Genomic DNA, 22,146 nt, shown 5'->3' with positions numbered 1-22,146 from the left:
GCGGTACACGGGCCTCTCACTGCTGTGGCCTCTCCCGTTGCAGAGCACAGGCTCCGGACGCGCAGGCCCAGCGGCCATGGCTCATGGGCCCAGTCGCTCCGCGGCACGTGGGATCCTCCCGGACCATGGCACGAATCCGTGTCCCCTGCATCAGCAGGCGGACTCTCAACCACTGTGCCACCAGGGAAGCCCAATAACCTAATTTTTTAAATAGGCAAAGAATCTGAACAGACATTCCTCCAAAAAAGATATACACATGACTAATAAGCAGGTGAAAAGATATTCAACATCATTAGTCATCAGGGAAATCAAATCAAAGCCACCATGAGATAGCACTTCATATCTACTAGGATGGCTATAATCAAAAAGTCAAATAAGTATTGATGAGGATGTACAGAAATCAGAATCTTCATACATTGCTGGTAAGAATACAAAATGATGCAGCTATGTTGTAAGTTGAATTGTGTTCCCCAAAAAAAGATATGCTGAAGTCCCAGTACCTCAGAATGTGACCTTATTTGCAAGAAGGGTCTTTATGGAGGTAATCAAGTTAAAATGTGATCATTATGGTAGGCCTTAATCCAATATGACTGGTGTCCTTATAAAAACTTGACACAGAGACAGATAGATACAGAGGAAAGATGATAAGAAGACACACACAGAAAATACCATGTGAAGATAAAAGATTAAAGTGAAGTATATATAATCCAAGAAACAGCAAAGATTGCCAGCAAACCACTCAAATCTTAGAAGAGGCCAACACCTTGATTTCGGACTTTTAGTCTCCAGAACTGTGGGACAATAAATTTCTGTTAAGTCAGTTTGTGATACTTTGCTGCAGCAGACCTAGAAAACTAATATAAGCTACTTTGGAAAACAGGCTGACAGTTCCTCAAAAAGTTAAATATAGAGTTACAACAGGACCCCATAATTCCACACATAGGTACAGATAGATGATAGATAGATAGATACAAGAGAAGTGAAAACATATGTCCACATGAAAACTTGTTCATGAATATTCATGGCAACATTATTCACAATAACCAAAAGGTGGAAACAACCCAAATGTCCATCAACTGATAAATGGATAAACAAAATGTGGTATACCCATACAATAGAATATTATTAGGCCACACAAAGGATGTACCTTGAAAACATTATGCTAAGTGAAAGAAGCCAGCCCTGAAGAACATACATTCTATTATTCCATTTATGTGACATCTCCAGAATAGAGAAATACATAGAGACAGAGAGCAGATTAGTGGTTGCTTAAGGCTGGGGCCGGGGTGCGGGAAGGAGTGGGATTGAGGAGGGACAGTTAAACTGTATGAGGTTTCTTAAATGCTGGAGAGGGTGTGGAGAAAAGGGAACCCTCCTACACTGTTGGTGGGAATGTAAGTTGGTGCAGCCACCATGGAAAACAGTATGGCAGTTCCTCAAAAAACTAAAAATACAGTTGCCATATGATCCAGCAATCCAACTCCTCAGCATATATTCGGACAAAACTATAATTCAAAAAGATCCATGCACCCCCATGTTCATAGCAGCATTATTCACAATAGCCAAGACATGGAAACAACCTAAATGTCCATCGACAGATGAATGGGTAAAGAAGATGTGGTATACTACTCAACCATAAAAAAGGACGAAACCATGCTATTTGCAGCAACATGGATGGACCTAGAGATTATCATACTAAGTGAAGTAAGTCAGAAAGAGAAAAAGAAAGACAAATACCATATGTTATCACTTATATGTGGAATCTAAAATATGACAAATGAACTTATCTATGAAACAGAAAGACTCACAGACATAGAGAACCCAGTTGTGGTTGCCAAAGGGGAGAGGGGGCTGGGGAGGGATGGACTGGGAGTTTGGGGTTAGCAGATGCAAACTGTTATATATAGAATGGATAAACAAGGTCCTACTGTATAGCATAGGGAACTATACTCAATATCCTGGGATAAACCATAATGGAAAAGAATATGAAAAAGAATGTATATAAATGTATAACTGAGTCACTTTGCTGTACAGCAGAAATTAACACAACATTGTAAATCAACCGTACGTCACCTTCAATAAAATAATTTTTTTTTAGTGTATGGAGTTTCTTTTTGAGGTGATAAAATGCCCTAATATTGACTGTGGTGATGGTTGCACAACATTGAATATACAGCAAAACCACTGAAATGTATGTTTTACCTTGGTGGTTGCAGTGGTTAACAATCCGCCTCCCAATGCAGGGGACCCAGTTCAATCCCTGGTCAGGCAACTAGATCCCACATGCATGCAGCAACTAAGAGTTCGCATGCCACAACTAAGGAGCCTGCCAGCTGCAACTAAGGAGCCCACCAGCTGCAACTAAGACCTGGCACAACCCAAAATAAATAAATAAAATAAGTAAAAAAAATTTTTTTAAAGAAATGTATGCTTTAAATGGGTGAATTGTATGGTATGTGAATTACATCTCAAGAAAGCTGTTATTTTTTAAAGAAGAGTAAGAGAGGCCCTTGACCACAGAAAGCACTATTACATACTTGGCACTGTGCTGGGTGCTGACCAAGACAGCAAGGACAGAGGTGGGTCTTCAGAAGCTGCAGACCAGCAGTTCTCAAATTTGGCTGCAAAGGGGACTCACCTGGGAAGCTTTTATTTAAATCAATTTTACTGACATATAATTTATATACAATAAATGCATCCCTTCCTTTTAAGAATATAGTTCAGTGAGTTTGACAAACCCATACTCTGGGTAACCACCACCACAATCAAGATAAAGAACATCTGTATCACCCAAAAGAAGTTCCCTCACACTCTTCTGCAGTCAATCTTCCCACCACCCCCCAGCTCCAGGAAAGTACTAATCTGCTTTCTGTCGTGAGAGTTTTGCCTTGTCAAGAATTTCATAAAAATGTAACCATCTAGTATGTACTCTTTTGTGTCTGGCTTCTTTCACTAAGCACAGTGTTTCTGAGATTCATCCATGATGCTGTGCGTAACAATAGTTCGTTCATTTTTATCACCACGTAGTATTCCACTGGACCTTTATGACACAGTTTGTCCATTCACCTGTTGTTGACTACCTGGGTTTTTCCAGTTTGTGAATTGTGAATTCATAGCTATTGTGAATAAAACTGGTATGAATTTATGTGCAAGCCTTTCAGCGGATATGTTTCCACTTCTCTTGGGTAGATACCTTGGAGCAGAATTGCTGGGTCATAAGGCAAGTGTATGTTTAACTTTATAAGGAATGGTCAAACTGCTTTCCAGAATGGTTGTGCCATTTTACACCCCCACCTATGGTTGCCACTTTCAAAAATCCCAATGCCCAGGTCATGCCCCAAACCAATTAAGTCAGAATCCCTGGGGAGGGGGACCGAGGCATCATTATCTTTAAAGCACCCCAGTGATTCTAATGCACAGACAAGGTCTGGAACCACCGCTACAGATCTCAGGTGCCCTGAGGCAAGCAAACAGCAAAAGACACATTATATTCACCTACATCTGTTTCCTCATTCTTCCTTGATAGTGGAGAGGGAGAAGAGAAGCAAAACATATGCAAGCATCATCTTGCTTGACACCAGGGCTCTTAGCAAGCTTGGCTGGTCTCTCAGTTCAGATTTTTCCCCACCTTTTTTGGTTTTGTTTTGTTTTGGGGTTTTTTGGCTGCACCATGTGGCCCAGCATGGCATGCGGGATCTAAGTTGCCCAACCAGGGATTGAACCCGTGCCCCCTGCAGTGGAAGCGTGGAGTCCTAACCACTGGACCGCCAGGGAATTCCCATCTCCCCTCTTTTTCTGAGTTAGAAGAAGGTAGGAGGAATACAAAATGATAAATATTAGCAAGATTTTGACCACTTAATTTTGAGCTTGGCATTTTAGCTGGGTTATCATAGAGCCCTACAATATAGGTCCTACTATAATCCTTGTGTTACAGATGAGGAAGCTGGGGCTCAGAGAGGTTAAGTACCTTGCCCAGGGTCACACAGCCAGTTATTATTGTAGTCAGCATTTAAACTCAACAGTCTGTCTCCTAGGCCAAAGAACCTAAGCACTCCACTGGGCTCAGGGCAACGGATGGGTCTTGGAGCCATGAACCTCCTCCCACTACCCTGCTATCCTGGTAGCAGGAGAATACAACAAGCCTCCAACACAACTGTGAAGGAAGGCTGCAGGTGTGTTTATGAGAGAGTGGGAGAGTGATGTATAATGTGACTGAAAGATGGGGGTTAATTATGGGATTTCCTTTCCTTTCAAGCTTAAAGGATGGGATTTAAACCCCTCTGGTACAGGGCAGGAGACCAACTCATTGCTGCAGCCTCCTACCTTCACCCCCCTCGCCCCTCCCCCGCTCCCGGTGCTGAGGGCAGGGAGGTGCCAGGGCTGGGAAGAGGGCAGGAGAACTAAAGGAAGCGAGGTGACAAGGGGCTGCCCGGAGGCTGAGGTGTGGGCCTGGGCAATTTGCCTGCCCTGCATCTACCTGGTCCTTTCATCTAACTCTTATCTGACCTGGAATAGACAGCTAGCATTTTGCTGGAAGGAGCCGCCCTTGTCAGCTGGGACTGCTATTTCAAACAAGGGGGCAAGTCAGGAGTGAAAAAAAGGGTTTCTCAGACACGTATCAGGATGAGGGGAAACTGGGTGTGGGCTGCGCAGGAACTCTCTGTATTATCTTTGCAACTTTTCTGTAAATCGAAAGCCAGCCTAAAATGTAAAGTCTCCTTTAAAATAATAAATAAATACACAAATGAATAAGATGTATCTGGAGGTTGTAGAACCCTACAGCAGGCAAATGAGGAGAAAAGCAAAACAGAAGAAAATCTGCAGTGTATATACACACTGGGCACATAAATAAAAGTGGAAGACAAATACTGGGCCATTCATTTTAAATCCTCAATAGGAGAAACAATTGGGGACAGATAAGGACCCCTATGAGACTTAAGGGTGGGGACTAAGGGAGGCTTAGAATTTGCTCCCTTCAAGAGATTTATGGGGATAGCAGGAGAGTGGGGCTTCCGTGAACTACGATGAGTTGCCAGTGCCTGTACCAGCCCCTTCTCTCTATTTATCTCTGTTTCTCTGGCTTGCTCTCAGACTCACCTCCCTTCTCACCTGCTCCCCACCATTCATCCCAGGCCAGTGCCAGAAAGCCACTGGCACTAAGGTGCCCTTAGCCAAGTTGGTTACCATCCCTGGGCCTCAACACTGGATCTCTAAAATGGGACTCCCATGAGCCCTGCCCACCTCCCAGGACTGAGAAGGCAAGGGAAAATGTTTTGTGTATTACAAAGTTCAGTGTAGATATAGGTGATTAAATGTTCAGAGCCAGTCTGCTCATAGTAGCCCCAAACTGGAGATAACCCAAATGGCAATCAGCAGTGGAACAGATAAATAAATTGGGATTTATTCACATACTGGAATACAACACAGCAATAAAAAAAGAATGAACCACTGCAACCCACTAGAACACAGATGAGCCTCCCAGAGACAATGCTGAGTGAAATAAGCCAGACACAAAAGTAAACATACTGCGTGATTCAATTTATATGAAGTTCATAAACAGGCAAAACTAATCTCTGATGGTATAAGTAAGACTAGCAATTACCTTTGGGGGATATTGGTTGGAGGGGAGCATAAAGGCTGCTTTTGGGGTGCCGGAAATGTTCTAGATCTTGACAGTATGTGAGTTATACCCCAACTAGACTAGACAATGTAAATGCCTAGATTTATTATTTGGAGCACCTTTTTTTTTTTTTTTTTTGGCCACACCATGCGGCTTTCGGGATCTTAGTTCCTTGACCAGGGATTGAACCCGGGCCCACGGCAGTGAAAGAGCCAAGTCCTAACCACTGAACTGCCAGGGAATTCCCTATATGGAGCATCTTTGTGTTAGGAGGTAGGAGAACTTTCTGAAGGAGAATTTTTAAATGGTTTTTCTGCTCCTTCTTTCCTGCTCTCATCCACCCCCTCAGCCTCTCCCTATATAGGAACTTCTCGTTTCTCAACATTCCTTTATTCCACTCCTTTACTTCTTCACTGGAACCTCTACTATGGGCCAGGCACCATCCTAGAAGCTGAGGGCGCAACATACCTCTCAACAGTCCCAAGTGCAACAAACATGTATTTAACATCTGCTCTGAGCTGAGCACTAAGGGCCCTCCTCTACCAGCACTGAGCATTTTCTCTCAAGCAGGTCCAAGTGGTAAAGAACGAGGCACAGAATATCTGGGCTCCTTTCTAGTTTCACCTATGGTTCCAAGAAAGAAGATGCCCTACTATGTGCCAACGTGCATTTAACCCTCTATAACCCAGCTCACACGGCTGGAAGGCAGCAGGGTAGAGTTCAAACCCAGCTATGTCTCATTCCTATGTCCCTGCCCTTCCCACCGCTCTCGAGACCTCCCGACGGCCAGATCAGTTTTGCTCTCTCCCTGGAACTCTGTGGTCGTCAGCTTCCAAATGGTCCCAGTGATTCTTGCCTCCAAGTATTCATGTCTTTATAGGCCCCTCCCACGCTCAGTGGGGCTGACTCGTGTGACTAATAGCATATTGTAGAAACAGTGTTTGTCTTCCAAGGCCAGGCTATAAAAGACATGGGGCTTCTGCCTCGCTCTTTCTTGAATCACTCACTTTGAGGCAGCCAGGCGCCATGTTATGAGGACACTCAAGCGGTCCTATGGAGACGGCTGTGTGTCAAGAAACTGACACCTCCTGCCAAAAGCCAGCCCCAACTTGTTAGCCACATGAATGAACCATCTTGGAAGGAGATCCCCCAGCCTGTCAGGCCTTCAGATGACATTAGCCCCACCTGACATCTTGACTGCCACCCCATGAGAGACCCCAGCCCAGAACCGGCCGGCTAAGCCACTCCCAAATTTCTGACGCACAGAAACTGTGTGTTGCTGCTTTAAGCTACTAAATTTGGGGGTAATTTGTTACATCGTATTGTGACGTATAAATCATAGAGCCCCGCTCAGAGCCATGGGTTCATGATGCTAAGCTGCCAGCGTCTCTCACCTGGACAACATCAGCCGCCTCCTGACCCATCTCCCTGCTCCTACACTTTTTCCTGCTCAAGGTCAGAGTGGCCTTCTCCAAGTGGAGATCAGATCACGTCTCTCATGCTTAAAATCCGCCAGTGCTCACTACTCTCCAGCCACACGGCCTTCTTTCAAGCGTGACAAGCTCACCTCACCCCGGGTGCACTGGCTCTTTCCGTCTCTCAAATCATCACGTAACATCACTGGAGTCTCATCTCACACAATATTTCCTTGGAGGAGCTGTCCTGGGCCACTCAGCCTAATCATTCTCTAACCCCCGCTTTAGCTTGATTCCATCATAACTTGTTTGCCTATTTACTGTCTGTCTCCCCTGTGAGAATGTCAGTCCCATGAGGGCAAAGGCCTTCTCTGTCTTGTTCACCTACAACAGTGTCTGGCATGTGGAAAGAGCTCAAAAAACATTGGTTTAATGAATCCCTTCTAGAGGCAGGGGGAATGGATGAGATGACCTCCAAGTTGATCTGGTTATAAAATCCAGAGTACAGACAGCTCTGCTGTGTGGTCTGGGGCTCACATCACCCTTTCCTGGCAGGAGGAAAAGGCAGGGCGTTAGCAAGATCTGTAGTTTTAGGGGAGAGACTTGCCAGGTGGGTGGAGCTCACACCATCAGTGGGTACCATTTCCTATAGAGGAAAATCCTATAAAAAGCCCCATTTGTCTGTCTGGCCACTGCCCTGCCAGGCTACCTCTTCCCTCCGGGTTAGCCTCATTGGCTGGGCAGAGCAGGGCTGCTGCAGCCTGGTGTATTCTGACCCCCCAGCGTATGTGAGAACTGCCAAGCAGGCTACGCCTCCCAGAAGTCATCTTTGTCATCTCTCTGCGTCCACACAAGAGGCAGCTGTACAGCAAGGAGCCATCTTCTGTCACACCTCTCAGCCTATCTGGACCCCCCTTTCACCCTACTCAGGCCCTTCACTGGACATTCATCACCTATCCTCTCTGACTGTATCCACTACCACAAGAGATGGAAGGCAAAGGGGGAAAGGCAGGTAAGGATCAAGGAATGTCTGCCCCTAGGCAAGAGGGACATTTTAGAAGGAAGCGCAAAGGCCCAGGGACAGAAATGGGTGAGGAATTATACTGTGAGACCTTGGGAAAGTCAATGAAGCTTTGGGTGCCTCGGTTTATCTGTAAAACAACGAGATCTTTCGGCCTGTTTTATGCTCTGGTAGAATTAAAAGAATAAAATCAGATAACGCATTGAAGTGTTTTCTAAGGCCTACAGCACTGTACAAATGTCCATTGTTATTAAGAGAAACAGGTGCGGGAAGGGGGGGGTTGATTGGGGAGGAGCAAGAACACCGGAAGGTTCTGGGGTTAAAGGTGGAAAAACTCTGCTCTGGATGAAGAGAACAAGGTGGGAGATGCAGGGAGAGGCAGAAACTCACTTCCCACCCAGAGAAGAAAAGGCTGAGGTTGTCAGAAAAGCAGAAGACAACAGAAAGGGCAGAAACTGTCCAGATGGCAGAAACAAGCCAGGCCTTTTGCACTTCTGCTGGGACAGCCCTCCAACCTGGAGTTTCCAGATGGAGAGACCCCTCCCCTACCCCACAGCAAGGCTGTGTACTCTGCTTGAGCAAGGTCACTCAGGAGGAAGTGGATCCCCTCTCAGAGAGGCCTACTCCATCAGCACCTTTCTCCAATGTAACTCTCCGCCCTCAGAGCTACCAACTGATAATAATCAATTGCCTGTTATGTTTTTGAGCACCTATTGTGTGTCAGGCACTGTGCTGGGCACGTCACACACATTATCCCATCTCATCCTCATAATAACCTTTTCTTACTCCCATATCCTTGAGAATGAAACAGAGGCTCAGAGAGGTTACATGACTTGCCCAAGGTCACCCAGCTAATAAGAAGCAGAGCATGAGATGCACCAGACACTGGGCCTCAACTCCTCAAAGCTCCTTTTTGAAGCATCCTCCCCCTTCCTTCCATTCACTGAACTCCTTCCTGAAAGATTAAGTGCGAACAGCAAAGGCAGTTAGAGGGCAGGGAGGATATTAACAATAATGGGGACAGTGCGTAGACTGGCTGCACATGAAAGGTTGAGGCAGAGCACTTCCACCTCCAGAAAGCTGAGCGCATGTGACGGAACAATTTCCTTCCCAAGACATCCATCAAAATCCATCCTGGTGTCATCCCCACCCCCACCCCCATTACTCCAAGGCTGCCACCAGGTGATCACTCTTCTGCCAAAGCATGAGAGGATGCAGCAAGGGACCAGCCAACCTGGCCAACCAGGACCCAGCAATTCCTCTGGTCTTTCTTTCCTCCTCTTTTCCTCTCCCACTAAGACCAGCCAGGAAACACCGATGGGGAAACTGAGCACCAAAGTGAGATCCCGCCAATGAAGAGAGTGGGACAGTCGCTCAAGGAGGTTCCAGGCCCAGCGCGACCCTGACCTCTGACCTCCTTCCACCTCACCCCCACTCCCCCTACTTATCCCCTTCTCCGCCCTCGGGGTCCTATGGCTGTGGCACTATCCCGCGTTTTTCTAGGCTGGTCAAATCCGGCCAACTAGGGCTCTGCGCGGCCCAAGGGGGAATTGAAATGCATCCCTCTCCCCCTTCATACGTCCACTCGCCTTGAGAACGAGGTGGAAATACCTTCAAAGGCCCTTCTCCAGGCGCTCGATCCCCGCCAGCCACCCCCAATAGCCGCCGAGCCTGCGCATCGCGCCCCCATCCCCCTCGCCGCCCCCCGCCCCCGGCCCTCGCCTTCACCTTGACCTGAGCCAGCTCCGGGGCCCAGAAGCTTTGCATAAACAAAGAGAGAAGGAGGAGGCGACCAGGGCACCGCCCCCGGCCCGCCGGTGCCCCCGCTCCAGTCCCGTGACCCCTACCGTCCAGTCTTCCAGCCCCCCGCGGGGCCAGCGGCCCGCAGCCCCTTACCTTGGCCTGGCATTTCCGATGACAGGAGAAGCTGCAGACTGCAAGAGGGCGAGACACAGAAAGAAAGTTCAGCCGCGAGGTATGAAGTGGAGACTCCGGCGAAATCTCCTCCCACCCCCGCCCGCAATCCGCGCTCGGGAGGGAAGGAGGGACGGAGAGAGGAGGGGGCGTGGGGCTGCCGCAGCTCCCCGGGGCCTGAGGGGCGAGAACGCCCGGGACTACGCACCCGCGGGCCGAGGAGGCCCCTAGACCACGTTGCCAGAGCCCCTCGGGCGGCCGCGGGAAGTTGGGAGGAGCCGGGGGAGAGGAGGGGAACCGACTCCGCCGCTGGATCCTTGCAGAGGGCAGAGGTGGCCCGGACCCAGGGTCCTTGCCAGCCGAGCTAGGAATAAGGGGACCTTCTCGCCTTACACGCCAGGCAGGCAGCTGGCACCCGGGAACCACGATCACACTCACTCCCCCCAGGAGAGACACACAGACCCAATTCATGGTCCAGGAGAGGCCCCCGCGCGCGCGCGCGCGCACACACACACACACACACACACACACACACACACACACACACACACCAATAACCACTTACACCCATACACTCAGCCATACGTGCACACATAGCCAGCCTTGCACACCCACTCACAAGCCCAAGGAGAAACCTCTGACTGGGGGCGGGGGGTGGGAGTCGCACACACAATTTCACGGGAGATCCTCGGAGTACAGCCTGTACACAGACGTGTGGGCACAGATTCACAAACTTTATGTGTTGAAACACACACACACACACACACACACACACACACACACACACACACACACGACTTGCTCTGCCCTCCCACTACCAGAAGCTGGAATCAAATTTCCTGTGGTGTTCCCTCAGCCTGGAATGTCCCAGCCTGCCCACCCTAACCCCAGGGCCCTCCACCCAGGATTTGGTGAGCCCCTCTCACCAGGTCCCGAAGATGGGAGAGGGGTCTCCTGAGCTGAACTCCTGCGCTGACTTGGGCTGCGGAGACAGGTGGGTCAGGGGCGCTGGTTAGGGAACAGGGAGCCACCCTGACGGCGAATCCTCACAGCCCCGGACCACAGTCGGCTGCCCTGCCTCCTGGATCTACAGTTAACCAACCCCTTTCCAACCACAAGCCAACCAGATCCCCAGCAGAACGCAGAAAGGAGACTGAGGCACAGCTGAAGGCCCAGAGCCGCCAAAAGAGGCTCCAGCGCACCCCCACACACGAAAGCTTCTGCTTTGTCGGTGGGAGTAGGGGTCAGGGGGAAGCTGGGAGGCACACCGGGTGGAGTCTGGGATGTGACCTTGGCCGGCTCTTGTTCTCCCAGCACCTAGTTCTGGCCCCAGCGCAGGCCTGTGATTCAGCCAGTGATGCGCAAGGCTTTCCTGACCCCACCAGCCACGCAGCCCGGCCCGGGGACTTCTCCGCCCCCGGCCACCCACGTCAAGTCAGACCCATCCATCAAGCCTTTCTGCTTCTCCCTCTGCCCCACCCCCCGCAACCCCAGACAACGCCCCTGCAGAGGGTGTTTCCACTCTGACGCCAGCAGCTTGCCTAGCCCCACCCCCATGCCTTCTTTTCTGGCCTAGGAATGTGGAATTGAGAAAGCCTCTGGCCATGTGGCCTGAGCTTTGAAGGCCATTCCAGTCAGGCAGGCGCCCCACTGGGCCACTGCCTCCAAACCAAGGGACCTTTCCTCTTCCTCTGCTAATCAAATGCCAGGTCTTCAAGAATAAGGCCTGGGCCCCTCCTCTGGAGGCCTCTCTCACTCTTCCCTCCTCCTTGAAGGCATCACCACAGAGTGCCATTTCCTGCACCATCTTGGTTCCTACACTTGGGGGCTCCTTCAAGGAAGGGACCTCCTGGCTCCCTCTCTCTCTCTCTCTCTCTCTCTCTCTCTCTCTCTCTCTCTCTCTCTCGCTCTCTCGCTCTCTCGCTCTCTCGCTCTCTCTGTCACAAACACACACACACACACACACACACACACACACACGAGAGATACAGTGCCTGGTACGTAGTAGAGGCTTAATAAATGTTTGCTGAGTTGACCTGAAGATCTCCCCTGGAGTTTATGTGCACCCCCATTTAATCATCCCCCCCCACTCAGTCTTTTCCTGAACCATAACCCCAGCGTCTCATAGTCAATCACTAAGGCACCCCTAAGTGTTCACTCCAGGCCTCCCAACCCCACTCTAGACACTGGGAGCACAACAAGAGCCAGGACTCCCATCTTTCTTCAGCATCAGACTTCATACTCCTGATGTTCACAGAGTGCATCAAAACTTTCCTACCTCAGGGCCTTTGCCCTTGCTGTTCTGGCTGCCTGGAAAGCTCTCCCTCACTCCATCTCTCCATTGTTCACCAAGCCACATCCTTCTTCTACTTCTCGAATCCACTGAAAGCCATCTCTTCAAAGAGGCTTTCCCTGACCACCCAAATTACAGTAGGCTCCCCATTATTCTTTCTCAGCAGCACCCTGATAAAATCCTCTTAGCACAGCTCACAGTCTGAACTCATCTGGGGTAATTCCTGCTCACTTATATATAGTATATCTCCCCACACTAGACGGATGACAGCAGGGGACATGTCTGTCTCACTCACACTGTATCCCCAGCGGCTAGAACAGTGTCTGCTCCAAGCGCACAGCACCAAACAGCACCTCTGTGCAAATTAGAAAAAGTCCCACCCTCTGGGCAGACCAGCCTACTGGACACTGACTATAGTGTCTTTGTGGGAATGGCAAGAAGATGCTCGTTCTCCAGGAGGACCCAGCCCTGTACCTGGATGCATGGCTTGGTGAGCAAAATGTGGACTGGTTACAGTGCTGTCTGGGGCAGGCACTCCTGGCAGTGAGTGGCCTGCAGGGCAGGCCTGCCTGTCACACAGTGGACAGACACTCAATAAATGCCCTTGAATGGAGGGCAGATGGGGAAATCATTGGGCAATTGCAGTACAATGTGCTGAGTTCTCCCTACGTGCTGGAATGCAGAGAGCTTGTCCTTGAAAGCTCTAGAGTGGAGAGCAAAGGAATATACTCCCCCAGCGCTCTAGAGTGGAGAGCAAAGGAATATACCTCCCCCAGCCCCCAGCCCCCAGCCCCCAGCTCAAAAGACAAAAGCTCAGCAAACTGAATTCAAGTGGCAGGTTCCAAGCAGCGCAGGCGTTGTCAAGCCCCCACAGATGAATTTTTGCACCTTCAGAAGCAACTGCTCCCAACCCCAGGGAAAACCTCTTGCCCTGAGTCCCCTCCAGGGAAGGCTCCTTTACAATCTTAGTCACCTGTCTCAGGTATTCTCCCATAGGGCAGTATTTCCTTCTCTCTAACCTGCATCCCTCCTGTTGTAATTTGAAATATGCCGTTTAGCTGGCTTCTCACTTCTCAGACCAATGGCACGTTCAAATGTGTCACAGAAAGGTAAACTGCGGCAGCCAGCCTCCAAGGTGGCCCCCAGTGTGTCTCGCCTCCTGGTATGCTCACCCTTCTACAGTCCCCTCCCACAATGAACTGCTTTATATACCAATTGGATATTATAGAAAAGATGGTATATGACTTCTGAAGCTAAGACATCAAAGGCACTGGTGGCTTCAGCCTTTGTCTCCTGGATCACTCAGTCTAGGGGAAGCCAGTTACCATGTCATGAGGACACTCAAGCAGCCCAATACAGAGGGCCATGTAATGAACAACTGAGGCCTCCTGCCACCAGCCAGCACAAAGTTGACTGGCGCACAACTGAACCACCTTGGAAGCGTATCTTCCACCCCTGTCAGGCCTTCAGATGACTACAGCCCCAGCTACCTTGACTGCAAATTCATGAGACACCCAGAGTCCGAACCACCCAGTTACGTGGATGAATCCCCACTCATGAATCCCTGACCCACAGAAACTATGTGAGAGAATAATTCTGTACTTGTTTTAAACTGCTACGTTTTAGAGTAATTTGTTATGCAGCTACAGCTAACTAATACAGAAACCAGAGCACAGGATCCCTCAGAAAGCAAGAGGCCAAAGGCTGATGCTGTGAACAAAGACCAGAGGCCCTCCCCTGGGTCCTTCCTTGCTCCCTGGGTACCTGCATATTCCTCTCTGTAACTCCTTCTTCCCTTTCCTTACCCTCCCAAGCAATTAGTCATCCAAAGAGGCTGCTGAATCCCAACCTTCCTCCCACACCACTGCACCAGTTCAGGCGAGTTATCCTTCCCTGGGCCCCATCTCCCCACCAGCCTTGTCTCTTTTCAATCCACAGAGTCACAGGCCATTCTCAAGTACAAACTGATCACATTGTACCCCTGCTTAGACCCTCTGTCTAGCTCCTCAACACACTTATAAGGCCCTACATGGCCTAGTCTTGCCTCTACCTCCAGCCACTGCCACTAAAGAGATCTGTTCCTGCCCCACCAAACTCCCCACACAGACTTCGAGTCTACAAGGTTCAGGTCTGGAATGGTGAGCTCATATACATCCTTCAAGGCCCAGTTCAAAATGTCCCTCTCTCCTCTGTGCTCCAAGAATCCCCAGCCCACAACCCTTGGAAAGCGCTTGTCACCTTGGAGGACTAAGTATTCCTTTATTATTGGTTCTCCCCCACATTCAACTGCTTTAAGACAGAAAGGGAGGTCCTGTTCAACTTTGCAGCTTTGTATCCTGCCCCATCCCCTAGCACTGGGTCTGGCATAGATGGGCTCAATAAATGTATAGTAAATTTCAAACTGGAAGGATTCTCCCCAGCCTAAACCCCTGGGACCAGGACTGACATTCTGGGGCAACAGAAAAGACACAAGTGAGGGTCGGGGAGCCTCGCTCTTCAGCTCCACCCCCTGCTGGGAGAGGGCAGATGGGGACCATAGTCAGTCTTCCCAAGTGCTTCAGGACAAACACCACCTATGATCAAGCCTCGTGGGAGCACTAAAGGAGTTAACTGATCCTTCATCCACTCGTCCATGGGTCCTGCTCTCTACCTACCCACTTACCTACTTGGCTTCATGTACACTGGCTCTCAGCTCAGATGCAGGTCACACACCAGCTCTGTGATCTGGGGCAAGTTACTTAATCACTCTGAGCCTTCATCCCTTCATCTCCAAAAGGGGGGTAATAATAGCATCTACATCACAGAGTTGTGAGAATTAAATGAGTTAATATACGTGGCCAGCCCAGAGTATATTCTGTATAAGGATTAGCTATATCAGCCGCATCTCCATCACCTTCGTGATTGTTATTATATGGAAGAGCCCCGAGTCAGGAGAGCTGGGTTCTAGTCCTGACTGCTATCAGAGCTGTGTGACCTGAAGCAAGTCACTCCCCTCTCTGAGTCTCAGACTCCTGCTCAGAAAATAAGGCAGCCAACTGGCAGCCTCTAGGGTAGACTGGGCCTGCACGCTTGTCTTCCTTAACCGGCTCAGTGTTTAAATCACAAAGGCAAGAATTCTTCTCTTAGTTGGAGTGCCTTCCAGCAGGGCAGCTCTCTCCGGATCCCTGGGGCCCCCACCAGGACCTGCTGTCCACACTCACTTGCCTGCTTTCCTCTGAAGGCCCTTGCATTTCCGACCCCTGGAACAGATGGTCTGCAAGCTCTCTTCCAGCTGTGAGAGTGTGTGTATAACCCCAGCCAGTCTCTCCATCATAGTCACCACCTACCACTTCCTCCCCACAACCAACAAAGGGGGGAACCCAGGTTCCAACCCTGAAAACATCCCAAACGCTGTTGAGGAAACACCCGGTTGACAGGGATGCCCACTCCACAAGGTACTATTTCTCGTTGTGGGGGAACGAGGGCAGGAAAACTCCAGCCTCCCCCTCCTGGCATCCCTCAGACGCCTGAGTCCTCCCTGGACACACATCTCATGATCAACCCCACCTGAGAAGACCATGGCCTTCCCTAGCTCCCATGGGAGGCTAGTGACCCTGCAAGATGAAGCCCCCTGGGGAGGGACCCTGTCAAACCAAAACTCCATGGAGCCCAGGAGCCCCACCTCAGCCCACCGGTGTCAACACTGCCCCCTCACAGCAACGGCCTGAGACGGAGGAGAAAGCCCCATAGAGGGGAGGGGTCTGTAGGTTACCTGCAGGGGTGGGGCACTGCACCCCAACCCCAGCCCTTGGCCGACTCCTGCCTTGCTGGGCTGCCTGGACTCTCTCCTGGGGTGGCTTCCTGCCTCTCGGGAACACAGGAAGCCAACATTGTTGGGATCTAAATGGCCTTTTCCTCCTGGCCTCGGGTCGGAAAATGAGCGCATAGCCTCGGTGTGCACCTGACCCCGGCGATAACTGCCTGCATGCGCGGCCGGCCTCCGCTCCTTCCCCAGCTGGCAGAGACCTGCTCAGCCGCCCACCTGCCCACCAGGCCTCGCCGCCCTTCCCTGCCTTGCTTACTTCCGTAGCCTGGCCTGGAGGTATATGATGGTTTATATTAGGTGCCAACTTGGCTAGTCCATGGTACCCAGGTATTTGTTTAATATTCTTCTAGATGTTTCTGTGAATGGTTTGTTTTTTGGATGTTTTTTCGCTGAGATGAACATTTAAATCAGTAGATTCTGAGTAAAGCACATTCCCTGCCATATGTGGGTGGGCCTCGTCCAATCAGTTGAAGGCCTGAACAACAAAGACTGATCTCCCCAAGCAAGAAGGCATTCTGCCAGCTTTTGGACTTGAACTGCAACTCTTCCCTGGGTCTCCAACCTGACCGTCTGCCCTGCAGATTTTGGACTTGCCAAGTCTCTACAATCATGTGAGCCAATTCCTTCCAATAAATATCTGTCTATCTATCTGCCTACCTACTTACCTATCTATCCTGTTGTCCTGTTTCTCTGGAGAACCCTAATGCAAGGGGACTCTGGGAGTGGTCGCGGGGGAGTGGGTATGGTGTGGCTCTGAAGTTGAGGCACGAAGAAACCTTCTAGGTCATCCCATCCAGTGGTTTTCAAGCTTTTGTTTTGGCAGCCAAAATCTTGATGCAGCTGGACTCTTACATGGAATCTCAGTGATATTGGTTGGCACTTACTGAATGCTTGTTATGTGCCAGGATCTGTTCTGAGCACTTTACACATATTGTCTCAGGTAATCCCCACGGTAGCCCAAGGCGGGAGGTTTGCCGTCTGTCCCGTTTTAAAGGTGAGGTAACTAAGGCACAGAAACGTGAAGCAGTCTGCCTCAGTTCTCACTGGTAAGAGCTGGGATTTGAATCTACGATGTCTGAGCCAAGTGCAAGACCCCCACAGCATCCTGCTTCCTGATATATTTAACTCCTAAAACCAGAGCTGCTCTGACTAAAGTGGGCAGGGGTTCCAGGGCCCCAGGTCCTTAAGCCTGCCCTTGGGTTTCCCCTTTTCCTACCCCCTCGGGCCCCTAAAGAACCCTACAGCTCCTTTGGAACATGGTTAAGAACCTCTGATCTAGTCCAACCCCTCATTTAGAGAACCAGGAAAACCAGGCCCAGAGAGGTTAATTGTCTCACCCAAGGCCACACAGCCATGCAGTGGGGAAGCCAGGACTGGAACGCAGCATCTTCCCACCCTACCAGGCTGCTTCCAGTGACTCCAAGAAGGGAGTGACTCAGACACAGGGTAGAAGCTGGGATCCCCAGTAAAGAGAAAGCTCCCTGAAACAAAGTTTCCCCAAATCCAACTAGTGAGGGCTTCTAGATAGACTTCTCCCATTAAGGCAAGTTTCCACCCTGGGGAAACTGCGGTAACTGCCCCCACCTTCCAAGCTGACCAGAAACATTAAGAAGAGGAGTACTCTAAGTCTGGGCCCCAATCCAGATCCAGATGGCAGGCCTTGGGCTCTTGAGCTGGCATTCTGGTCTCTTCCCTTGGGTTTCAGTCTGGTGGGAGGCTAGGGCCCTTGGGCAAGGCCCTAGACTCCCTAGAGCACTAACCCCAGAGACCTGTGGGAAACCCTCTGTTTGAACTGAGGAACTCCTACACATCCCTCAAGACCCAGCCTACATATGGATTCCCTCCTGAAGCTTGATAGGAAAATCTCTGCTGAGTCAGAGACAGCTTTTCACACACACCTCTGTGTCAGCTTTGCCACCGGGCTCTCTGACTGACAGCATGTCTGTCTTCCCAGGTCAGGGGCTGGGTCTTGGCACCAGTACCTGGCATGGCATAAAGCCCAGAGGTTCATGATTGTCAGATGGATGCACACATACACACAGGGGGTGGAGTGGCAGCCTACACTGGGAGAGTTATCCAGACTCTCCAGACTCCAACAAGGGAATTCTCCAGGACCCCCATGGTCTGGGCCTCAGTAGATATTCTTTTTTGTTGTCGTTGGTTCATTGGTCTGCTTATTTATTTATTTTTGGCTGTGTTGGGTCTTCGTTTCTGTGCGAGGGCTTTCTCTAGTTGTGGCAAGCAGGGGCCACCCTTCATCGCGGTGCGCAGGCCTCTCACTATCGTGGCTTCTCTTGTCGCGGAGCACAGGCTCCAGACGCGCAGGCTCAGTAGTTGTGGCTCACGGGCCTAGTTGCTCCACGGCATGTGGGATCCTCCCAGACCAGGGCTCAAACCCGTGTCCCCTGCATCGGCAGGCAGATTCTCAACCACTGCGCCACCAGGGCAGCCCTCAGTAGGTATTCTTGGTCCAACCCTTTATCTATAGATGAGGAAACTGAGGTTCAAGTGGTGAAAGGATTTATCTGAGGTCACCTGGCCTGTGAGTGGCAGGCCCAGAAGTCAAGGCTGGGCCACTGACAAAGGCCCCAGGCCTCTCTCCTCCAGTTGTCTCATCCGTCTCTGTCTCCGCACAGGGAGCCTTAGTCCTGACACTAGTGCTCACTTTACAGCCATACACAGAACCTCCGTGCTCCTCACAAGCACCCCCTCAGAGACGAGGACAGGGTTTACTATTAACCCCGCGATACACAGGAGGAAACAGGCTCAGCACAGCAGAAGACCAGCTGCGGTCTCACGACCACCTCTTTGCCTGTATATCGGTCACGCTTACACCCACATGTCCACACACCTTCGTTCTTTGTCTGCCTTGTTCACCTTTGAGTCTCCCAGAATGAGAACTAGACCCCAGGCTCCTTGACTCTCTTCCCGACCCCGTCTCCCACCCCACCCCCTTCAGCCATAGTCCATTAAACAGTGAAATGCAGTAGGATGGGGAGCTATGGGGCAGGGCAGCCAGTGGGAGACAGGACAAATGCCCCAGTCTCTCTAGATCTTGGAAGTTGTCCTCACTGCCCCTGTCTGCGGCAAAATTCCCTCAGCTTTGCAAGCCCCATGGAGGCTGTGAATGCAGGGCCTTGACATTCGACCCAGAACCCCCAGCCACTAATCCAGAGGGTCACCATGGTGCAGCCGGAGACTTGAAGACTGGAAAAGGAACCAGAGAGCACAGCAAACCCTTTGGATTGGCCTTTGTGAATGGCCCCCTCAGCCAGAGAACAACCTGTACAACTATATCTGGTGGCCCTGGATGGATGGATGGATGGATGGACGGACGGACGGACGGACGGACGGACGGACGGATGGATGGATGGATAAGGGAGAGAGGGAAGGATAAGGGGGATCTCATGCCACCACAACCTCCTGGTTCCAAAGCACAGAGAGTTGGCGCACTCCTGCATCTCCCACCAGTAAGCCCAGTGGCCCCAACCCTGCCCCGAAGCCTAGTGACCCCAACCCTCTTGCTGGGGATACACATGTGGCCTGTATAGCTGAGAGTCTTCTGTCTTCCCTTGAGGGGCTGGGGGTCCCTGGTCCTTCCATGGCCCAGTCCTGACACCTGGTGGTGCCTCTGGAGAGTGGCCCTGGCTTTTTTCCCCTCTTCCCACTAACTCACCCAGAGCGGCCACCCCAGCCTGGCGGCCCACTGGCCACCTACCCTCCACTCCGGTTCACACCAGCAGGGCCAGGCTCTGAACCAGGTGAGACCGGGGTCATCTCTGCTCGCCTTGGGAGCCTTCCATGCACGTGGGGTCAAATCCCCTCCTCGACCCGGGCCCTCAAGCCAGGTCATCTGGGGAAGTTAGGACCACAGACGATCACAGAATATGCGGCCAGAGATGTGCCCAAGGTCACGCAGTGAGAGTGCCGGACTTCCTTACAGCCCCAGCCCTGTGCTGCCTCCTATCAGAGCTGTGTCAGAGTCACTGCGGGGAAGGAAAGGTGCATTGGGGGAGGAAGGAAGGGACGGGGCGGGGGCTAACATGAGCAGGTTCAAGGGACGGGATGAGGTGGAGGTGCTGACGGAAGCAAAAGGCAAAACCACAGCCTAGGCAACGCCTCCCCGGCTTCTCCCAGCTCCGACCCGAAACCGCCGCCTGCGCCAGCCAGGACTCTTGGGAGGAGGGTGCCACCATGTGGCTAATTTTGGTATGGCATAAATTCCTGTCGGGCCCCCTAAATTCAGTCTGGGTGTGTCCCAGTCCTGCAATTAAGGACCATAAAATTCTGCCCTTGGCCCGAAAGGCTTTGCCTGGAATGCCCCCCACATGCACACGCACACACACACTTCCATCCACCCTCTCCAACCTCCAACACCAGCTGAAACTTCTCGTCTAGGAACCTTCCTGCCCCCAAAGAGCACACACGCTGGAAACTCAACTCCGACCCAGCCAGCTGTGTGCCTCAGCAAGAGACTTAACTACTTGGAGGCTCAGTTTCCTCGTCTGTAAAACAGGGATGACACTAGCACCTCCCGGATGCTGTGAGTGCCGCATGAGATCATGCGTGTGTGTGCTTTAAAATGAAGTGCTTTAATGCCCAGCTTTCCAGCCCCACCAGGACGTGGGCATGGAGGGAGGGAAGAGGGGAGAGCCCTGGTGGAGAGAAGCATGTGAGTAAAGGCTCCAGGCAAGAAAGAGCCCGGCCCTTTGGCATGTTTGACATACTTGTCATATTTGGGAAGTGTGTGAGCTGCAGCTGGTTTCACTATGGACTTGGGGGCCAGGGGCACATGGGTCAGAGAGCTGGCAAGCAGTGGGTCCACCAGGCCTCACAGCCACAGGAAGGGGTGTGCGCTGTCTTCAGGGAGTGGGGGCTCCCAAGGGTAAACCCGGGGACCTGACATCGAGGTCCTCCAGAAGCTGGTGCGGAGGTGGGCTGAGAGGGTGGGTCAGGATGCCAGAGGCAGAGGGGCAGCTGTCAGTTGCAAGGGTGAGAGGTGTCGGCAGCCTGAATTGGCTGCAGAGAAGCTCAGCGACTCAAGCTGTATGGAGCGGGGAGTGCTGGCGATTGATGGGAGGTGGGGGTGAGAGAGAGGGAGGCATCTGGTGGGGCAACTGGGTGGGTGATGGTGTCAGTCACCGAGTTTAGGTGCAGGGGCCTCCTTCTGATTTCACAGTGTGACCTGGGGCAAGACACCAACTCCTCTGGCAGCCGTGACAGCCAAGCCCAGGCCGCTCCAGGAGCACATGAGAACAGGGATTACAAAAGCCTGCCAGTCAGCAGGCCCTCCTCCGAGGCTAACTGGGGGCCTCTTAAACTCACCCCTAAGCTGCCACAAGGGCAGGACCGCAGCTTGGCATCTTTGCAGTACTCCTAGTGCCAGGCACACACACCCCCACACACCTTCCACAGGCCCTCCACGTGCCGACCACATGCCATCCACGTGCCAACCACATGACATCTGCAGGCCAACCATACCCCCTCACACGCCCTCCACACGCCAGCCACTCACCATCCACCTGCCACCACATAATATCCATATGTCTTCCCTAAGCCATTCACATGCCACCTGTATGCCATCCACACATAAGCTACATGCCATTTCCATGCCACCCATCGCCTGCCATGTGCCATCCACACATTCACACATGCTTGCTATCCGTGTGCTCAGCATCCCCTCCCAAATGAGAACCAGGCACCAAGTCAGGACCCCAAGGACATCCCAGCCTGACCCGGGCCTCGGGCACCTCACTCCCGTGAAGACGTGCTCCCCATCCCCCGTGGCCCAGCCAGCTGCTCACCTTTGCAGGTGCAACCCTCCCGGGTGATGACCTGTCGGCAGATCCCACAGGGCTTCACCTTCTTGAAGGTCTTCACCTTGAAGTGGTGAGTCTTGGGGGCCTCCAGGTCCTCTGGCTGTGGGAGGAGAGGCACAGTGATCAGGCCGGGCTCCTCGGGAAAGAGCCAGGGGACCAGGGGAGAGGCAGGCACGCACTGGGGGAAAGGAGAGGTGAGAACCCCTTCAGCTGTGAAAGGCTCCGACCCCATTTATGGGAGAAGGTGCCCAGGGAAAGA

At 51.6% G+C, this 22,146-nt stretch overlaps 1 protein-coding gene across 1 annotated transcript in view; it reads right to left on the bottom strand.

The window, feature by feature from the left end:
- TNS1 (tensin 1) overlaps positions 1–22,146 on the bottom strand; it is a 231,048-nt gene that overhangs the window by 164,072 nt on the left and 44,830 nt on the right. Inside the window, exons 2-3 of the mRNA XM_007451428.1 lie at positions 21,873–21,987; positions 9,953–9,990 (exon numbers count right to left, since the gene is read on the bottom strand). Coding sequence (XP_007451490.1) covers positions 9,953–9,990; positions 21,873–21,987 — 153 coding nt within the window. The remainder of the gene's footprint in view (positions 1–9,952; positions 9,991–21,872; positions 21,988–22,146) is intronic.

This window comes from Lipotes vexillifer, unplaced genomic scaffold (genome assembly GCF_000442215.2).
Source record: "Lipotes vexillifer unplaced genomic scaffold, Lipotes_vexillifer_v1.1 scaffold1145, whole genome shotgun sequence".
NCBI classification, from domain to species: domain Eukaryota; kingdom Metazoa; phylum Chordata; class Mammalia; order Artiodactyla; family Lipotidae; genus Lipotes; species Lipotes vexillifer.
This window is presented reverse-complemented; position numbering and strand designations above follow the sequence as displayed.